Source organism: Talaromyces amestolkiae (genome assembly GCF_001896365.1).
Source record: "Talaromyces amestolkiae strain CIB chromosome Unknown scaffold23.1, whole genome shotgun sequence".
Lineage (NCBI taxonomy): Eukaryota > Fungi > Ascomycota > Eurotiomycetes > Eurotiales > Trichocomaceae > Talaromyces > Talaromyces amestolkiae.
Window position 1 is genome coordinate 186400 of NW_024468059.1, and position 17114 is coordinate 203513.

The 17114-nt window shown below is 47.3% G+C and overlaps 7 protein-coding genes across 7 annotated transcripts; 4 read left to right on the forward strand and 3 right to left on the reverse strand.

The window, feature by feature from the left end:
- Nucleotides 1-135: 135 nt before the first annotated feature.
- Nucleotides 136-1467, reverse strand: BHQ10_009221 (uncharacterized protein; the record flags this gene model as incomplete). Its single annotated transcript, XM_040882114.1, has 1 exon — nucleotides 136-1467. One exon carries the CDS (start codon nucleotides 1465-1467, stop codon nucleotides 136-138), a length of 1332 nt encoding a protein of 443 aa, XP_040737723.1.
- An 819-nt stretch (nucleotides 1468-2286) lies between these two features.
- On the forward strand, nucleotides 2287-3266 carry BHQ10_009222 (uncharacterized protein; the record flags this gene model as incomplete). Its single annotated transcript, XM_040882115.1, has 2 exons — nucleotides 2287-2800; nucleotides 2857-3266. 2 exons carry the CDS (start codon nucleotides 2287-2289, stop codon nucleotides 3264-3266), a joined length of 924 nt encoding a protein of 307 aa, XP_040737724.1.
- Nucleotides 3267-3892: 626 nt separating this feature from the next.
- On the forward strand, nucleotides 3893-8809 carry BHQ10_009223 (uncharacterized protein; the record flags this gene model as incomplete). Its single annotated transcript, XM_040882116.1, has 12 exons — nucleotides 3893-4107; nucleotides 4167-4682; nucleotides 4730-5245; nucleotides 5297-5441; nucleotides 5490-5566; nucleotides 5617-5690; nucleotides 5741-6503; nucleotides 6992-7666; nucleotides 7728-8138; nucleotides 8197-8314; nucleotides 8383-8604; nucleotides 8675-8809. The coding sequence occupies 12 exons, from the start codon at nucleotides 3893-3895 to the stop codon at nucleotides 8807-8809; spliced, it is 3867 nt and encodes a 1288-aa protein (XP_040737725.1).
- A 791-nt stretch (nucleotides 8810-9600) lies between these two features.
- BHQ10_009224 (uncharacterized protein) lies at nucleotides 9601-11448 on the forward strand (the record flags this gene model as incomplete). Its single annotated transcript, XM_040882117.1, has 8 exons — nucleotides 9601-9713; nucleotides 9780-9935; nucleotides 10003-10177; nucleotides 10232-10411; nucleotides 10465-10601; nucleotides 10657-10874; nucleotides 10923-11277; nucleotides 11331-11448. The coding sequence occupies 8 exons, from the start codon at nucleotides 9601-9603 to the stop codon at nucleotides 11446-11448; spliced, it is 1452 nt and encodes a 483-aa protein (XP_040737726.1).
- Nucleotides 11449-11995: 547 nt separating this feature from the next.
- Nucleotides 11996-13015, forward strand: BHQ10_009225 (uncharacterized protein; the record flags this gene model as incomplete). The annotated part of the gene is made up of 1 exon (XM_040882118.1): nucleotides 11996-13015. The coding sequence occupies one exon, from the start codon at nucleotides 11996-11998 to the stop codon at nucleotides 13013-13015; it is 1020 nt and encodes a 339-aa protein (XP_040737727.1).
- Nucleotides 13016-14661: 1646 nt separating this feature from the next.
- BHQ10_009226 (uncharacterized protein) lies at nucleotides 14662-15693 on the reverse strand (the record flags this gene model as incomplete). Its single annotated transcript, XM_040882119.1, has 1 exon — nucleotides 14662-15693. The coding sequence occupies one exon, from the start codon at nucleotides 15691-15693 to the stop codon at nucleotides 14662-14664; it is 1032 nt and encodes a 343-aa protein (XP_040737728.1).
- A 436-nt stretch (nucleotides 15694-16129) lies between these two features.
- On the reverse strand, nucleotides 16130-17113 carry BHQ10_009227 (uncharacterized protein; the record flags this gene model as incomplete). Its single annotated transcript, XM_040882120.1, has 1 exon — nucleotides 16130-17113. One exon carries the CDS (start codon nucleotides 17111-17113, stop codon nucleotides 16130-16132), a length of 984 nt encoding a protein of 327 aa, XP_040737729.1.
- Nucleotide 17114: the final 1 nt, after the last annotated feature.

Here is a 17114-nt window from a genome sequence, read left to right on the forward strand (position 1 = left end):
CCGAGTCTCCTAGTTAAGAACATAGATGGACGAGAGTTAATGCTAAAAGTTGGGTATTTTGTTTTACACTGTGACCAATCACGTCTTCAAAGTTTCTTCATATATGTACAGGTTGGAGACGTATCAGTATTAGGTCTAGTTGATGAACCCCTTAGGTCCGGCCCAGGTTCCTTTCACCATAGCTTTGTAATATACCCAAGGGAAGAAATCCTTCTTCAAGTGATAAAACGCACGGCGAGGCTCAGATTGATCAATGCCAAAGAGGCTTCCAAATGTCTCTTTTGGCTCTCCTCCATATTTGAATTCAGCAAGAAGAACCTTTCCATATTCAGTCAATAAAGGACACGAGGTGTAACCGTCATAGGTACCCTCGGGCTCTTTGCCCTCCATAACTGACAACAGACCACGAACAAGGATCGGGGCTTGTGATGTGATGGCAGCAGCAGTTTTGGATGTGGGAAGGCTGGAAGCGTCACCAGCAGACCACACATTGCCATATTTATTGTGGCGCAAAGATGCTTGATCAACGTCGACGAAACCAGCTTGGTCGGCGAGAGGACTGTTCTTGACGAACGCGTGAGGACCCATTTTGGGAACGACATGCAAAAAATCAAAGTGCTTCTTGATTTGATCTTTGCTATCCAGGCGGTTGAAAACGGCGGTGTTACCTTCGATGGCGACAAGATCGTGTTGAAACAAACCCTCAACACCTCGTTCCTTCCGGAGTTCTTCGAGTTTGGCACTGTACTTGGGAACACCGAACATTCCAGGAAGACTGGTAGCGAAGCTGATTTTGATCGGCGAAGTGGCAGTATTTTCGGGACTGTAGAGTCCAGCTCTTTTCCAATGATCCAAAGCAAGCCACATGACCTTTTGCGGAGCACCCGCACATTTAATGACACCGAGGGGCTGAGTAAATAGAGCATCACCGCCCTGTAGTTTCTTCACATTCGGGAAAACTTTGTCGCATGTGTCATAACCATAAATCGACGATACCAGAGCTTCCTTGTTTGTGAGAGCTTCTGGTAAGCCCTTGATACTGTCAAAATTGACGTTAATGCCGGGCACGACAACGAGATGGTCGTAGTTAAGCTTGCCGCCACTGCTCAGGGTGACCGAGTTATCCTCAGGCGCAAAAGAAGCTACACCTTCGTTATAGAACTTAAGCTTGGAATCCAGTAGACTGTCCAGCGGTCTTCTGAGCTCTTCTTTGGTTTTCAAGCCTCCTCCAACGAGAGTCCATCCTGGTTGGTAATGGTGCCATGTGGCGGGGKCGATAATAGCGATATCATCTTGAGCAAATTGGCCGTTTCGAAGAAGCTGATGACTGACGGTCAAACCGGCAGAGCCACCACCAACGACAACAACTTTGTGGTTGCGAGCAGTAGCGACGGGTGAAGCTGTAGCAAAGCTTCGAATCGAGGGGATGGCCTTTGTGGCGGCGGTCGCCGTGCGGTTGCCGAACATTTTGGGTAGAAAATTACAGAGCGTAAAGAGGGACACAATGTAGAAAAACGAAGCCTTGAAAGATGAGGAGGGAGAGAAGGCAAGATATACGTGCTCAATAGGACCTGAGCTCCTTCCTGGCCATGTTTGCTATGTGGGGCAGCTCCTTCCCTTTTCTATTTTTTTTCCCTATCGTTCCTGCCCTGAATGATCACACAATATTCCGCGCTGCTGGTTGGCTGGGCAGGCAATTAAGGTAGGACATGTGAGTGCCAAGACGACTATCTATTGGCTGTGACACTGCCGACTCCCCCGAATCGGCCGAGTAGCGCTAGCCGTATTGGGGTAGGTGGGCTGATCGCGCCGCTCGATTCGGCCGACTCGCTGATACGTTCAACCAATGGCAATACAATACAGCTGGAAAGTGGGTTGCCGACCATTTCGGCAAGCGGGTCTGCGGTCGCCGACTGAGATCTCGTGTTCACGTAGTATGGAATGTCATTTCAAGCTGTGCTGGAGTTACGTACAACCCGGGGAATATGGCTTGCCTTTATAAAGTATGGCTGGGCCTTGTTGCTGCACCAGCAAGTGTGCGTATATCATGGTCTTCTCAACATGTCCATACGGCTGTTTACTGTGACGCCACTGCGCCATTGTCTCGACGGAGTTGCAAATACTCGGCTCGCGACCCTTACCCTTGCACGAGATTACTGCGTGGCTAGTTCAATATACCAACAGTCGCGAACACGGAATTTGAATCTTCACAGGACAAAGATCTCACGACAACACCTTCTAAACGCCCCCATTCTTCGAACCATCGCACCTCAAAGTACCGTCCAGATGCAATCATACAGCACCCAGCCGTCTCGAAATGGCGGCGAACCGATCATCCATGACGTCTTTGAGAGCAATACAGGAACTTGGCAGTATATTGTTGCTGACCCCTCGACGTTACATGCCATTATTATCGACCCGGTGTTAGACTACGACCCATCCACACAAACCATCAACACGCATTCTGCAGACGCCTTGATATTGCTTGCCAAGGAGAACAACTACATGGTCGATATGATCCTCGAGACGCACGCCCATGCAGACCATATCACCGCAGCGTCCTACTTGCAAAGGCGTCTAGCCGAAGACCAGGGCTTCAAGCCACGCATTGGAATTGGGAAGCGGATCGGCCAAGTGCAAGAAACGTTTGCGCGGAGGTACGGAGTTCCGTCAGAGGAATACCAGAACGTCTATGACATCCTTTTCAATGATGATGAAGGTTTCAAGATTGGTGACCTGTCAGCCAAGGCTATTCATCTTCCAGGCCACACTCCTGACCACTTGGGTTATAAGATTGGAGGTAAATTATGGTCCAAGATTGCGATTGATGATCATGCCGGCTAATATTCCAAACAGATAATGTGTTCTGCGGAGACTCACTGTTCCATGTGGATATCGGCACCGCCCGATGCGACTTCCCGGGCGGAAGTGCCAATAGTCTCTACAATTCTGGGCGAAAACTTCTGGAATTGCCAGACAACGTGAAAATATGGACGGGTCACGACTACCCGCCCGCTGGTCGCGAGAAGCCGGTGCCTTGGGTGAGCGTGCGGGACCACAAGCAGAATAATGCACATATTAAGGATGGCATAACGGAACACGACTTTGTGGCCTTGCGTACAAAACGGGATGCCAAACTAGCAGCACCTCGACTACTCCATCAGTCTTTGCAAATGAATATCCGGGCCGGTCGGCTTCCAAAGACGACGGACGTAGGATTCTGCATGCTTCATTTGCCACTGAAGTTGAATGGCGTCAAGTGGTAGTCTAACTGGTATTTTGCGTGTATACCTTTTCGTCCTGAGTCGTGACCGTCGTATTTGGAATCGCAAATTAAGCGTACTTGTGCAGTGTAAATATATAACCATCAACAAGATCTTCTCCTGAATCCCGCTGTTCATCGTATCGGCGCAAAGTAGCGTAGCTAGATGGTAGAGACATAAGTAAAGGTCATGCAGACAGTTCAATTTGAGATCAAAAGAATAGTAGGACTGCGTAATCAAATGCGGGCCTGAGGCCACAACGGGCTAGCGCTTTTAGCTCTTGCCGTGCTGGGAAACTGGTAGGTGCAACTCCGCCCACCTTCCGACGTCCGACGCCCGACTCAACAGATTGTCTCTTCTAACTTCTCGCTACGTCCTCTTTCAATCAAGACCCAGCCTGCTCCACACTTAGTCTTCTCTGCATGCTTAATTCCACTCACTCACAGTAGTCGAACTCCGGGGTAGTTCCTGGATAATGTCACTCCCGCTTGTCACGCTCTAGCCTTGCCGGCAGGTTTTCTCAAGCGATACTTCCTAGTCACCGGCTGGCTCGTTGCCGTTGAAATGGACAGCCTTGTCTTTCAACGCTTACATATTGAGTCGATTGCCCCGAATTGTTCGCGACGTGTATGGTTGTCCACATGGAACACCCACAGACCGATACATACCAGTCGCCGCCGCAGCGGCCGCGGGTTACCAAGCAGGCTGCATGCATCTTGTGCCACAGTAAGAAGCTGAAATGTAATCGTGTTCCGGGTCAGGTCCGTTGCGAACGGTGTACGCAGTTCCGGACAGAGTGTGTCATCCCGAATCACCCACTGGGGCGGCAAAAGGGGGTCAAAAAGTAAGTTATCAATATGCACTGATCCTTCCAAATGCGAAGAGAAGACTCAAGTGATATAGCAAGCGAAAGGGAGTCGACAAGGCTCTCCATCAGATCGAGCAGGCGATCAAGAAGTCTAAAAGCTCACCAGGGGACGAAGAAGAAGTTGGCGATCCTGTGAAAGTCATTGCGCATTTACAAGACTTACTGGATAAGGCGCAAAGACAGCTCGCTAGTCGGAATCCAGTTGTTCGAACCGATTTTTCTGGGAGCAATGCCACATCCGTATTGTCTCAGGCGCAACAACCTAGTGCAGCAAGACTAAGCAGCGATGATGTCGCACTGGACGATGCCGAGAACCCTCTACAGCTACTTGCTCGCGCTTCAGATTTGCAATTGGTACCACCTGCGATTGCCCGGGCATCGAACTCACCCAATTCCTTGTCCTCACCCGGAACTGTATACATGAACCACCCAGTTCGGGGTGTTGACTCCTTCTTTGTTCCAATGAAGGCGAGTCTAGATATTGGACCAGAGTTGGACCCTGTAGATCTCGGCTTAATAACTTTTGAAGATGCAAAAGATCTCTTTACTTTGTATGAACCCTACCGTGTTCTGTAGCCTGACTAACCCAGAAATCTAGTTTTTACGATCGTCTGTCACATACCCGTTGGGGCTTCGACCCTGCTATTCACACAGTATCATTTGTCCGAGTCCATTCATCATTCTTATTTACATCCATCTTAGCTGCATCGGCGTCCTTCCTGCCGTCTACAGAAGCTCTTTCGAGACGACTTTCGTCCCACGTCAAATTCCTAGCACAGAACGTTATTGCACGTCGTCATCGGTCGGTTGAGATTGTGCTCGCGTTCATGACAAATATCCCCTGGATGGCACCAGGCAGGGTACTTGGAGATGACGACACTTGCTTGTATATTTCTATGGCACTAAGTATTGCCCTAGATCTATCGTTGAACAAAGTAGCAACTTTGCCGCAAACCACAGCTGGAGGCCAGTTTGCAAAAGCTGATTGCATCGATGCTCGGAGAGCACTAGCGATGGACGGATTTGAAGATGTGGTAGCTAGTTCGGAGTATGGTCGCAGATTGCTACGCCGAAGAGAAAGAACGTGGATTGCTTTATTTGTGGTCGAAAGAGGGTAAGTCGCCATCCCGCTTTGCAATCCAAGCAGAGATTCTTACGGTTATAGGGTATGTTTAGCTCGCGGGCGGAGCTACTCAGTGCCGATTACGGCACTTTTGGAAAATTGCGATAAGTGGCACTTGGAGGACAGAGACATTGCAGACCCTCGTGATGGACAAATGAACTCAATGGCCATACTACGAAGAGACCTTGTACGTGCTTTGTCTTCTCAGGAAGTTGTATTTTCTGACTATTATTAGGATGAGCTTCTACGCAAAGTTCGACGTGCATGCGATGACTATCGCAAAACGGATAATGGAATTGACATTGCTCGCTCGTAAGTTTATCATCACTACATTCAACTCGGTGATGGATCTGACAAAGAAGAATCAAATCTATGATCGAGAGCTTTTACGATTCGTGGTTCGCCATGTGGGCTTTATCTATTAGCGAAGGCGATTGTAAGTGGTGCTATAAAAAGCGAAGGAGGCCTCTCGGCTGATATTCATAGCACAATCTTTACCGCCATATGTCGAGATCTTGGTTACACATACTCGACTTTCAACATATAGTAGTGTCATGAACCATCCAACAGCTCCGACTGAAGTCCGGTCTTTCTTCCGGTCGGAGGCCTTGTCATCGGCACTCAACGTGATGCGCACAGCTACTCAGGGAGAGTCGCGACTCAAATCCATGCCCAACAATACCGTGATCATGATCGCCTTCGCTGCTTGTTCAGCTTTGAGTCTCGGCTTCATAACAACCAAACAAAATGAGAACCGCCTTGCGCCGAGTGTTTTGAATCTTATTACAGAAACAGCAGATGTTCTAGAAAGGATAGGAGCTACTCCACGCCACCGTAATGGCGCCTCAGTCCTTTACGGACGGTTTCTGCACGAGCTTGTCGCCCGTGCCCGTGGTCAACCCGATGGTTATCACAGTCCCCGGCAACAGCAACAGCCTCCTCCAATGCAACCATATCACACGGCTAGAAATTACAGCCCCAATGATTCACGCGCATATACACAGGGATACTTACCGCATCATCCTCCGCCAAACATTTCACCTTCTACTCAGCACATGGGATATCCCCTAGGTCAACCGTTACAATTCTCCTCCATGTCGGGAGATCAGATCGTCGATGCTGTGAATAGCGTCTCATTACCAATGGGAGATGCGGGGGCCATGCTACCGGATTATCAAAATTTTCCTCTAAACGAAATGATGCTCTGGGAATGGTTCGATAATTCCAATGCAGCCGATTTGAATTTCATGTGAGATCATGTAGCCGGCCGTTACTTTTTTTTTGGCACTAGTGTGCGTGTAAATACCAGATACAATTTCAGTTATCAATATCTATTCTGCATATGACCAATTGGTCGCGCGACAGGCCCTTTCATCCGTAAATCTAACAGAGTTGTCCACAGTATCAATCACCCGAGCTCGCTTTGGACAGGCTGTGCGGATGGAGCAAACCTCGGGGGCCAAAAGTAGCTCCGGCCAATGTCGTCACCCCGGATGATTTGCCGAGGAGTTAATGTATTCCTCGATTTTCGTTCTTTTTTTCTTTTCAACATAATTGTATATAATTGATTCATTTCCATTAGAATCCTCGTCTCGTGCGCATATTTTCTCTTTCGCGACTCTGATAGTATTGCGCTTACAGCATGGCAGCTCGTCTGCCCCGAACAATGGGCTGCGCGGCCCTCTTATCGCGTCGGCATCTGTTTACTTCGATACTCACAATAACATCCAAAACAAGATCGCATCCACGTCAGAAACTAGCGACATACTCAATAAATCGACGCGCATACACTACAACATTTCCCCGCTACTCTGAGCCTCTCGCGCCCCGAATTGTCCGCGGCGAATCCAAACTCTTCTCCTCCGCCGATGACGCGGTCGCCGACCTCAGATCCGGCTCGACTATCCTCTCGGCCGGCTTCGGATTGTGCGGTGTAGCTGAGACACTCATTCAAGCTATTTCTCGCCGTGGCCCTCAGGGCTTACACTCCCTCACAGCCGTTTCTAATAATGCTGGTGTCGCCAAAGTTGGTGGACTGGCTCTTTTAGCCGATGCGGGACAGATTTCGCGACTCATTATTTCGTTTTTGGGAAACAATAAGACGCTTGAGAAGAACTACTTGACGGGGAAAATTGCCATTGAGTTGTGTCCTCAGGGCACAATTGCGGAACGGATTAGGGCCGGTGGTGCGGGGATTCCTGCTTTTTACACGCCCACGGGAGTGTCGACGTTGTTGCAAGAAGGTCAGATTCCGGTTCGTTTGAGCAGTGATGGGAAGGTTTTGGAGCATGGGAAGAAGAGGGAGGTGAGAGAGTTCAAGGGAAGGAAATTTCTTATGGAGGAGGCTATTACGGGTGATGTGGCTATACTGAGAGCGTGGAAGGCTGATGAGGCCGGTAATTGCGTATTCAGGTAGCAATTCTCTTGCAACTTGGAAGACTTGGTGCATAAAACTGACACTGTTGTGAACCAGATATACAACCAAAGCCTTTGGCCCTATCATGGCCAAGGCAGCCACCTTGACTATCGTCGAGGCCGAGGAAATTGTGCCTGTAGGATCAATAGATCCCAACGACGTCGACCTACCAGGAATCTTCGTTGACCGAATCGTTCCTGCAACGGCCGAAAAACACATTGAAATCAAAAAGCTACGAGAAGCGGACAATACTTCATCCACAACTAAAGAAACACCCGAAATTGTCCAGAGGAACCGCATCGCCAAACGTGCTGCCAAGGAACTGAAAGAAGGATATTACGTTAACCTAGGAGTTGGCATTCCCACACTTGCCACCTCGTTTTTGCCAGAGGGTCGCACAGTTTGGGTGCAGAGTGAGAATGGTATACTGGGCATGGGGCCGTATCCGGCCGAGAATGAGGTTGACCCGTAAGCATGATGTTTACGATGTCAAAGTTGATTCTGTTCGACTGATATTTCGTCGTAGGGATATTGTCAACGCCGGCAAAGAGACCGTCACTCTAGTACCGGGCGCCTCGACTTTTGATAGCTCAGAGTCCTTTGGCATGATCCGCGGCGGCCACGTCGACGTCTCTATCTTAGGGGTACGCCACGCGCATTTCAACCACATATCAAAAGCACATACTGGTCACAGTGCTAATGCAATTTACAGGCCCTCCAAGTTGCCGCCAACGGCGATTTAGCAAATTACATGATCCCGGGCAAAGTGTTCAAGGGTATGGGTGGTGCAATGGACCTAGTCTCCAATCCGAACAATACAAAAATTGTCGTTGCGACCAGCCATGTTGCGAAAGATGGGTCGTCAAAGATTGTCCAGAAATGCGACTTGCCGTTGACAGGGGCGAAGTGCGTTAGTACGATAATCACTGACTTGGTGGGTATCTCTCGCTCCTTAGCGTTGGAACATATTGATAGACAGACTGACTAATTGCCAACCAATATAGTGTGTGTTCGAAGTGGACCGAGAGAAGGGCGAGTTGACGCTGACAGAGCTGGCGCCTGGTGTTGATGTGGATGAAATTAAGGCAAAGACTGACGCCGAGTTTAGAGTTGCTGAGAACCTGAGGGGAATGGAGTGATTGAATGTTATCTTATCGTTACACAGACAGCCATATGTTTGATGAGATTCATCAATCAGCTAGCGAACCCTTGCAGGACATATTGTACACCCATGTCACCATGGTTGTATGAACATTAAAAGTGAGATAAGGGAAGCACCCATCTGTAGGAGTCCAGGCCTGGCTATGCACATATAACCAGTATAAATTCTGTAAAACTTGACCAGAGACTTTCGGCCAATATGCAACTATGCAGCTCGAGATTAGAGCAGCTGCACAATCAAGTCGAATTAATTACTGGCATGAACAAAGCTCATGATTTAAATCTAGCCCGATGCGACATACACCATCTCCTCGCGATTTGAGAGGAGACCATCGCACTAGGATTGCACCTCGCTCGATCCACCGGCGGCGCAGACCACCCTATCCGCTGGCCCAATTAACAACATTGAATCCCTACTAGTCCGGTGCAGGTAGTCAATGCTCTTGTTTCTTAAGTTTCTTTATCCCCCCCGAGCTGACCGACTCGGACTCTTCTTCTGGCCTCCGAAACTTTGCCTCGTACCCACCCTTTGCAGTCTGAGCCTGGTGTTACTCCGCAAAATCAATCTTCTGGTCAGCTTTCCCCGGAATTCTTGGTCTTTCGGAAGATTCTTATTCTACGTGTTTTCCATTCTTATTGTTCTCGTTTCTTGTCTTATCCCTGCTTCTCGCGTTGTACCACCGTGCTTTTTGTTTTTTTCTTCCGGCCTGTTTCCGACACAAAGTACACTCCGGCTCCCGACCGCGAAACAAGCTAATTGATCTTCACAATGGAGAAATCTCCACACGACGAGAAGGTTGAGGGTGCTTCGTCGCCACCAGCGTTTCCTGAGACGGAGAAGTCTCCTGAAGTCAAGAAAATACTTTTCAAGACTGATATTAGGTATGGTAGCGTCCACCGACAATTGATTTCTTGTTCCGAGTAAACATGCTGATTAGCTACGCATAGGATATTGCCAATTCTCGCTTTATTGTTTCTATGCTCGTTTCTCGATCGAACCAATGTCGGAAATGCGAAAATTGTTGGGCTCGAATCCAACACAGGCATTACCGACCATCAATATGATATAGGGCTAGCAGTTTTCTATTTGTTTTATGTTTGCAGGTGAGCGAGCGATCAGACTCGCCGGTCCCTCGGAGAGCGCAAGATAAGGCTGACCTTTGATGATTAGTGAATTGCCGAGTAATCTAGTCCTGAAAAAAGCTTCTCCGAGAATATGGCTACCATTCTTGACAATCTTGTGGGGTATCATCACCATGTGTCTTGGCTTCATCAAAGGCTTCGGCTCCTTTGTCGCCGTCCGGGCGCTACTTGGTATCGCGGAGGGAGGTTTATTGCCAGGAATGGTGCGTATCATCTTTCGCATATTACTCGGTTACTGAAACTAACTACAATATCAGGTCTTGTATCTATCATCCTTCTATAAACGATCAGATCTTGCACTCCGAATCGGTTTGTTTTACACCGCAGCTTCTCTATCGGGTGCCTTTGGCGGTCTTTTAGCTAGAGGACTGATTGAGATCGGCCCGCGTGGAGGCCTCGAGGGATGGAGATGGATCTTCATCATTGAGGGCTTATTGGTTTGTTTCTAACCTACTCGTATTTTTTCTGGAGCTCGGGCTCATGTTCTTAGACTGTCGTATGCGGCATAATTGCTGCTATTGGCCTACCAAACAATCTTGAAACAGCTAGATTCTTGACTCCTATCGAACGTGAGATCGCGTTGGAAAGAATCCGTCAAGACCGTCCCTCCCAGGATGTCGGAAGCAAGTAAGTCAACCATTACAATGGACTTTCCAGAAGCCGTGAGTATTAACAAGAGAAGTGTCGAGCATGAACCTTTCAAATGGTCCGAAGTCATTCGCGGTGTCACCGACATCAAAATGTGGCTTTCGGCATCTGCGTATTTTGCCATTCTGTCGGGACTGTACTCGTTTGGTCTGTTCTTGCCAACCATCATCAAGGATTCTGGCTTCACGACGAACGCCAATAAAGTACAGCTATGGTCTGTCATTCCTTATGCAGTGGCTACAGTATTTACTGGTAAGTTCAACTCACCTCATAGATTTACCAATATTCACAATGCCGTAGTTATCGTCGCGTTCCTTTCCGACCGTCTCAAGCTCCGTGGCACTCTGATGCTCTTCACCCTCCCATTTGCCATCATTGGCTATGCCGTCATTGCAAACACCTCCAACGCCCAGGTCGGATACGGAATGACCTTCCTCATGTCTACCGGTTTGTATGCTAGTGTCCCATGTGTTCTTGTCTGGAACTCAAACAATTCCGCCGGTCACTACAAGCGTGCCACGACATCAGCGATGCAGCTGGCAATCGCAAACTGTGGTGGATTCGTGGCCACTTTCATTTATCCTGCAAAGAATGCACCTCGTTATCATCGGGGACATACCGTAATCCTCAGTTTGTTGGTTGCGGCTTGGTTTTTGTATGTCTTTCCCAAGTCGGCTGTTACGCGCGATGATGTGCTAATGAAGATAGGATCTTGTTCAATGTCCTCTATTGCCGTAAAGTGAACAAAGACAAGGCAGATGGAAAGTACGACAAGTATGTTGGATACAATGATGACCGCGACCCGAAGTTTGTTTTTATTCTGTGAGGGAAGTTATGATTTTCATGAACTGGGGCCGAGGAGTAGTGTCTCGGAAATGTTATTCTATATTGAAGCCTGAATGAGACACACTTTAAGGTTGAGCGCACCACATGCACCGTGAACTTCATATAACAACAATAATGGAACCTGTCAGGCAGAGGCTGCGCTAATGCGTACAAAATTGAGTGATCTCTAAAGATCCTTCAAGCTAAGAAGACACTCGGCGATAAGCCCGGGAGGCTGAGGCTCGCACGGCTGACTCGTTCAGGTTAGACGTGCCCACACGTGGCTTGGGTATCCATCTGAATTATGTAGACTTCGTCAGCTTGGTGGATTAATTTGTGTTTGTTTCTCTTTTTCGTAAGAGGCACAGAAATATAAGGTTAAGACATTTGCTCTTGAATTGTTTCTTTCTTGTTGGTACTTTAATTACATGAATAGTCTCAATTTTCTGTAACCGTACCGATACACAGCACTCACTCTCGGTAATTTGACAGACTATTGACTCAAAATTTCAACAGTACATCTACTTCTTTCATGAACATCCATCAGAATGGCTTCCGAAAAATCAAATAATCCGTACTTCAACGGTTCTCATCAATTCAATCAACGAAATGATAGCCCACCTTCGGTCCATACGTTACTATCGGAGGACATCGACAACACTGAAGAACAGCCCCCCGCATATACGAACTCAAATCCTGAAGTCACAACGAGGGCGGAAAAGTCGTCAGCACCTGCATCAGAACCTTTACAGGAATCATCACGATCCGCACAATCACAAACAGCATCCACCAAAAAACCAGTAGCCATTCCCGCAGTGGATTCCTCTTTCGACTCACCCTTCATGCGCGCGTATGCACCGGTATTAAAAGACTACAAACTACCGCAAGAAGTCTTTCTCGATTTTCTGGACAGATTGAATAAAGCAATCGCAAGCAGCCCGCCCTTGCAAGTCCTCGATGCCACGGGTGGAGTTTTGAGCGCTGTTCCCATTCTTTTCCCTCTCCATTGGATCGGATCTGCTGTTAGCGGGATCGCCAAGTTGGGAAACTCGGGGGTGTCTAAAAGTCGTACAGACAATTTGCTGAAAGATGCGAACAAGGATATATTCGGTCCGAGGGGGTTGAAGATTGAAGTCGCTAAGTTGGATGCTCTTGCACATATTGCTAAGATTCCCATTCTCGACTCAAGAGGGAAAGTTAGTCGTCAAGCTCCGTTGTTGCAGCAATTGTCGGCCGTCGAAGCACATCCAGATGGTTCCAGTGCTGCAACGGAGGGAAACATTGAATTGGCGATGGATGCACAGCAAAGACGTCTTCGGATACTGCGGCCGTGGATAGCGGACCTGGAACTTGATATATTACCCTGGACTTCACAGTCAAAATTGACTCGATTCAATGCGGCACTCAAGAAACACAATGGTGCAGATGATAGAGATTCGAAGGGGAAAAGGAGGCGTGACAGAGACTACAAGCAAAGTCGTCTGAATGGAAACGAAGGTCAAGATGACGACGAAGAAGAAATTGAACCGTTTCGCAAATGTCTCTGGCTTATTATCCGAGAGGTTTAGCCTTGAAGGACTACTCGGCTGACTTAGGTACCTTATTTACATTTTGATTTGATCATATGATTTTCCATATGTTTATATTTTAGCTACATACCCAATTTCGAATCAGTGTTTAGTCATCTCCAGATGCGACAAAAAATCTCATAATATACTATAATCAATTTCAAAATATGATACGTGGTCTGGGGGAGGAAAAGGAAAGATGGATTGGAAAAAGAAAACACCGGAATAGGAGATGGTGAAAGCCAGGTCAATCTCAGTTAAGACTGACATGTTAGAATGCTTGCCATTGCTACATTGTTCTGATGCAGTAGGTGACTCCCTCGCTCGTCATGAATCATGCCTGTTGTGTCAGTAAATAGCTCACATCGATCGAATATACATCTTGGAACGTCTCCTTGAAGGACTGGATTTTTTCTTCATTTTTTGGGGAACAAAAGCGACCAGTAGTCCATACTTAAATTCATCCACAAAACGTACCATTACAGGCTTCATGATTATAATCTTACAGGGTCTCCTTAGCGGCTTATCTGCTTCTGGTCCAATTTTCTGACATTGACTTGTTTATCCTTCTCGGTTGTCTTCACGCATTACTCCCATGATTCTCCTTCAAGCCAATGTCAATACAGTTAGAGTGTCAATACAGTTAGAGGGACTGTCCTCATCTCTCACGTTCTCCATTCGCCATATGCTACTGATCCCGGCCTTGTTATTTTCACTGGCGTCTTCGACTCTTACTTAAGTTTCATCGCAGTGGTCATCGTGATATTCAAGTTCGTCCATTGTAATATTTACGGGATTACAAAACATCTCCACGTTGACCTGCTTTTAATCAATTTCATTTTCAACGGCATCGACTAACGGGACATCAGTGAAGCTACTGCAAAATTCTGTTTTCTGGTGCTTCACTTCCAAGTCAACATCGAACGTCGTGTGTTTTGAGAACGCCTTCTCACCCGCTGCTGGCCATCGCACAGTGATTACAATTACCCAAGTTATAGATGCATCCTTGGAAACAAATGTCCTGTGGAATGTCAATCCTACCTTAGCCTTGACATCATTGTTAATTTGGCCTTCAATCAACGGAGCGTGTTAAGGAAACCTCTCCTTAAACGAGCTCTGAGATTCGAAGATGCTCAGGAGAATAAATTAATTCGGATTCTGGGATGTATAGGGCTTTTTCCCTTTTGACATGTCGAGAGTAGGAAGTCTATCAATCTTCAGAAAGTATGTGTCTAATGCCATGCTGGCATATTTTTAGGAGATATCATACTTTGTATACTACATGTCTAGCATGCGTGACTTCAAATTCTAAGCCGAACTCGGAGACATCGCCGAGTTTATGATCATATAAGAGTCTTAAAAGATTCAGGTCAGATGAAGTTTACTCATGGGCTGTTGGGATGACTTCACAGAACATATTTGGGAAGACTAAGGTTCAGAGACACTCTATTGAGAATTGCCTTTAGCATGAGAGTCGGTTTGAAGTAATCATATGCTGTCTAAGGCCAGTCTAACTTGCCGGGAAGAAAAGGAATAACCAGATTAAGAGATAGAAAAATCGGCCGAACCCATGATGGGATGCCGCTGTGGAACCTGGGTATGTCTCGCCAGTTTCTGCTCTACTCGAAGGCACTAGTGGTTTGACATCACGCCAAACTCTGCCGTGTCAAGATATAATGAACCTCCACCGAAGTCATGTCTTCGAAAGCCTCCTCAAAGAAACGAATTTCATAGGCATCGCGTTGAGGAAGTGATAAACCGAAGAAAGCGAGGCTGCAGCCAGCTACCGTGCGGACCGCCCAAGGATAGATGGCCGTAGTATCAACGTGGTACGGCTTTGCCATGAACTTTTGTTCTTCAGTCCCCTTTTCGATCATCAACTCCATGGTAAATGGTGTATTGGTCGTCAAAGGCCATCTAGTGTCTGTATTCATGACTGTGAAGCGAACATAGACCCAACCGCTGGCTGACTTTCGAAGATAGAGATCCTCATATAGAACGAGGGACTTATCAGGAGAGAATTTCTCTACCAAATTCACTTTGACAAACCCGTTTTTACGTGCTGAATTGCGAATGGCGTATTCAGTCCCCGCGTAGTAGTGAGGATCAGGACCGGAGTCAGAGTACCTGAAAGGCATGTTGAACCGATCGAATTCCGATGCTAGCTCGATGGTGAGACCTGCCTTGATATCTGCGGCAGGGCGTTCGAACCATTTGTCGGGGCGCGGGTTGGTGTACTGCACCCTACGCCATTTAAAATCAACGAGAATACACAAGGCAGCGACGAAGGCCCGAGTTCCATTGTTGACCACGCACTCGATGACATCCACCACGCCAACATTTGTGAATGGCAATGTGCCCTTCTTCCAGCCGTCTCCTTTCTTGAACTTCACCGTCAAATCGACATTGAACAGCGAATTCATTGTGATCGTGTTTGTCTCCGTGGAATTAGACACTCGCTGTTCGACAATCGCGTAGACCCAACAGTTAAATCCGCTGTTGAACATGAAAATATTGTGGCATTTGAATCCTGCTCTAGCCTGAGCGTCGTTGTGAGGATGATAGGGAGTTAACGCTTCAAATACCACGTCGGGCTTCCAGACTTTGCTGTGTGCAAGGAACACCTCCAGTGGATCGAAGTTGTCTTCGACGAAGACAACTTGGCGTACTTCCGACATTTGTGAGAAAGGATGATAGGTTAATGTTGGAGGGAGGTGTTGCGATGATGGACTAATGTTGGAAGGAGTTGCGGTGATGGATGGATCATGATAAATTTACAAGGTAGGGAGGGATCTATTTAATCATTCTTCGAGCAGAACCCATTCCAGACTTGGGAGGCATATTGAGATGTAAGCCATCTAAAAGTGATGTAAAAGACAGTCCAAGCCGGACAGCACTCGCCTACTCCCCGACCGTCAAGACAAATGTATGGGAGATACCTTGAAATGATAAAGCGTTGATTAAACTTGCCGATTGATTGGACTAAAACTAGAAACAAAGAGCCATTGGACCGACTACGATGGTGATGAACCGGGAAATTCACTCTAATTGCACTTTTGAGGTATATGGTGACACGCTGGAATGGAATTGCCCGACGACTGGTGGTGTTTTGATCTAGTGTTCTCGTTCTAAGGTGGTAAACTCCAACCGAAATGATCCTGGGATCTTAGTTACTACTTCAAAGAAGCGAGCTTCTTTTTCCGTTGACACGGGAAGAGGGATTGCCAGCAATCCATGAAAATATCCGTTCTCTTTCTTGACAAACCAAGGCTCGATAGATATCGAAGTATGATAGGGAGCGACGAGGTGCTCGCTATGCTTTGCTATCGACCTGAGGGTCAACTTCACTTTGATAGGTGTTGCAGATGTTAATGGATATGGCTTAGAGTCTCCATGAGTCACACACATGAGTAGATAATTCTCCTGATTGTCTTTTTTGTGAAGTTGCCATACTCCCGACGTCAATGACAGAGAATTCCGAGCTTCGGTCTGCTGTGAGTCAATTGATCGTTTGTCGCTCCTATTTTGTTGCACAGGATACTTGATCCCCTCGTTTGACTCATACCTGCCTTTAATCGCAACACCAAATTTGAATTTCTGATCGATGTTCTTGAACGGATTGTTATCCGAAACTGTCCAGCAAGGTTCGATGGGAATGCACAGTAACCCTACAACGGCTTCAGTTCCATCTTCGAATTGACACTTGACGAGATCTACTAGCGGGATATTTTCTAATCGTTCCATCGGTCTGAATTTCCGCCATTGCGTTTTCGTACCACGTTCGGTAGGTATTACTACTGCATATTTGACCCTTATTTCGACGGTGAATAGAGTGTTCTTCGTAATGGGCGCTGTGTCATCTGGATTCCGGTACTCGATGACTGCGAAAACGAAAGTACCAAGGTCTGTTTTTGAGACAAAGACATCGTGGCTTTGGAATCCCAGTTCGGCTTGGCCATCGCGGTGAAAGTGATTTCGGTTCAACTCGTTCCACTCTGGCAGTCTCTCTATCTTGGTGCTGTGACTCTTCAACACTTCGAGAGCATTGAAGTCTGCTTGAGCGACATTGATGGTAGGGCAATTGCTTTGTTCGGACATT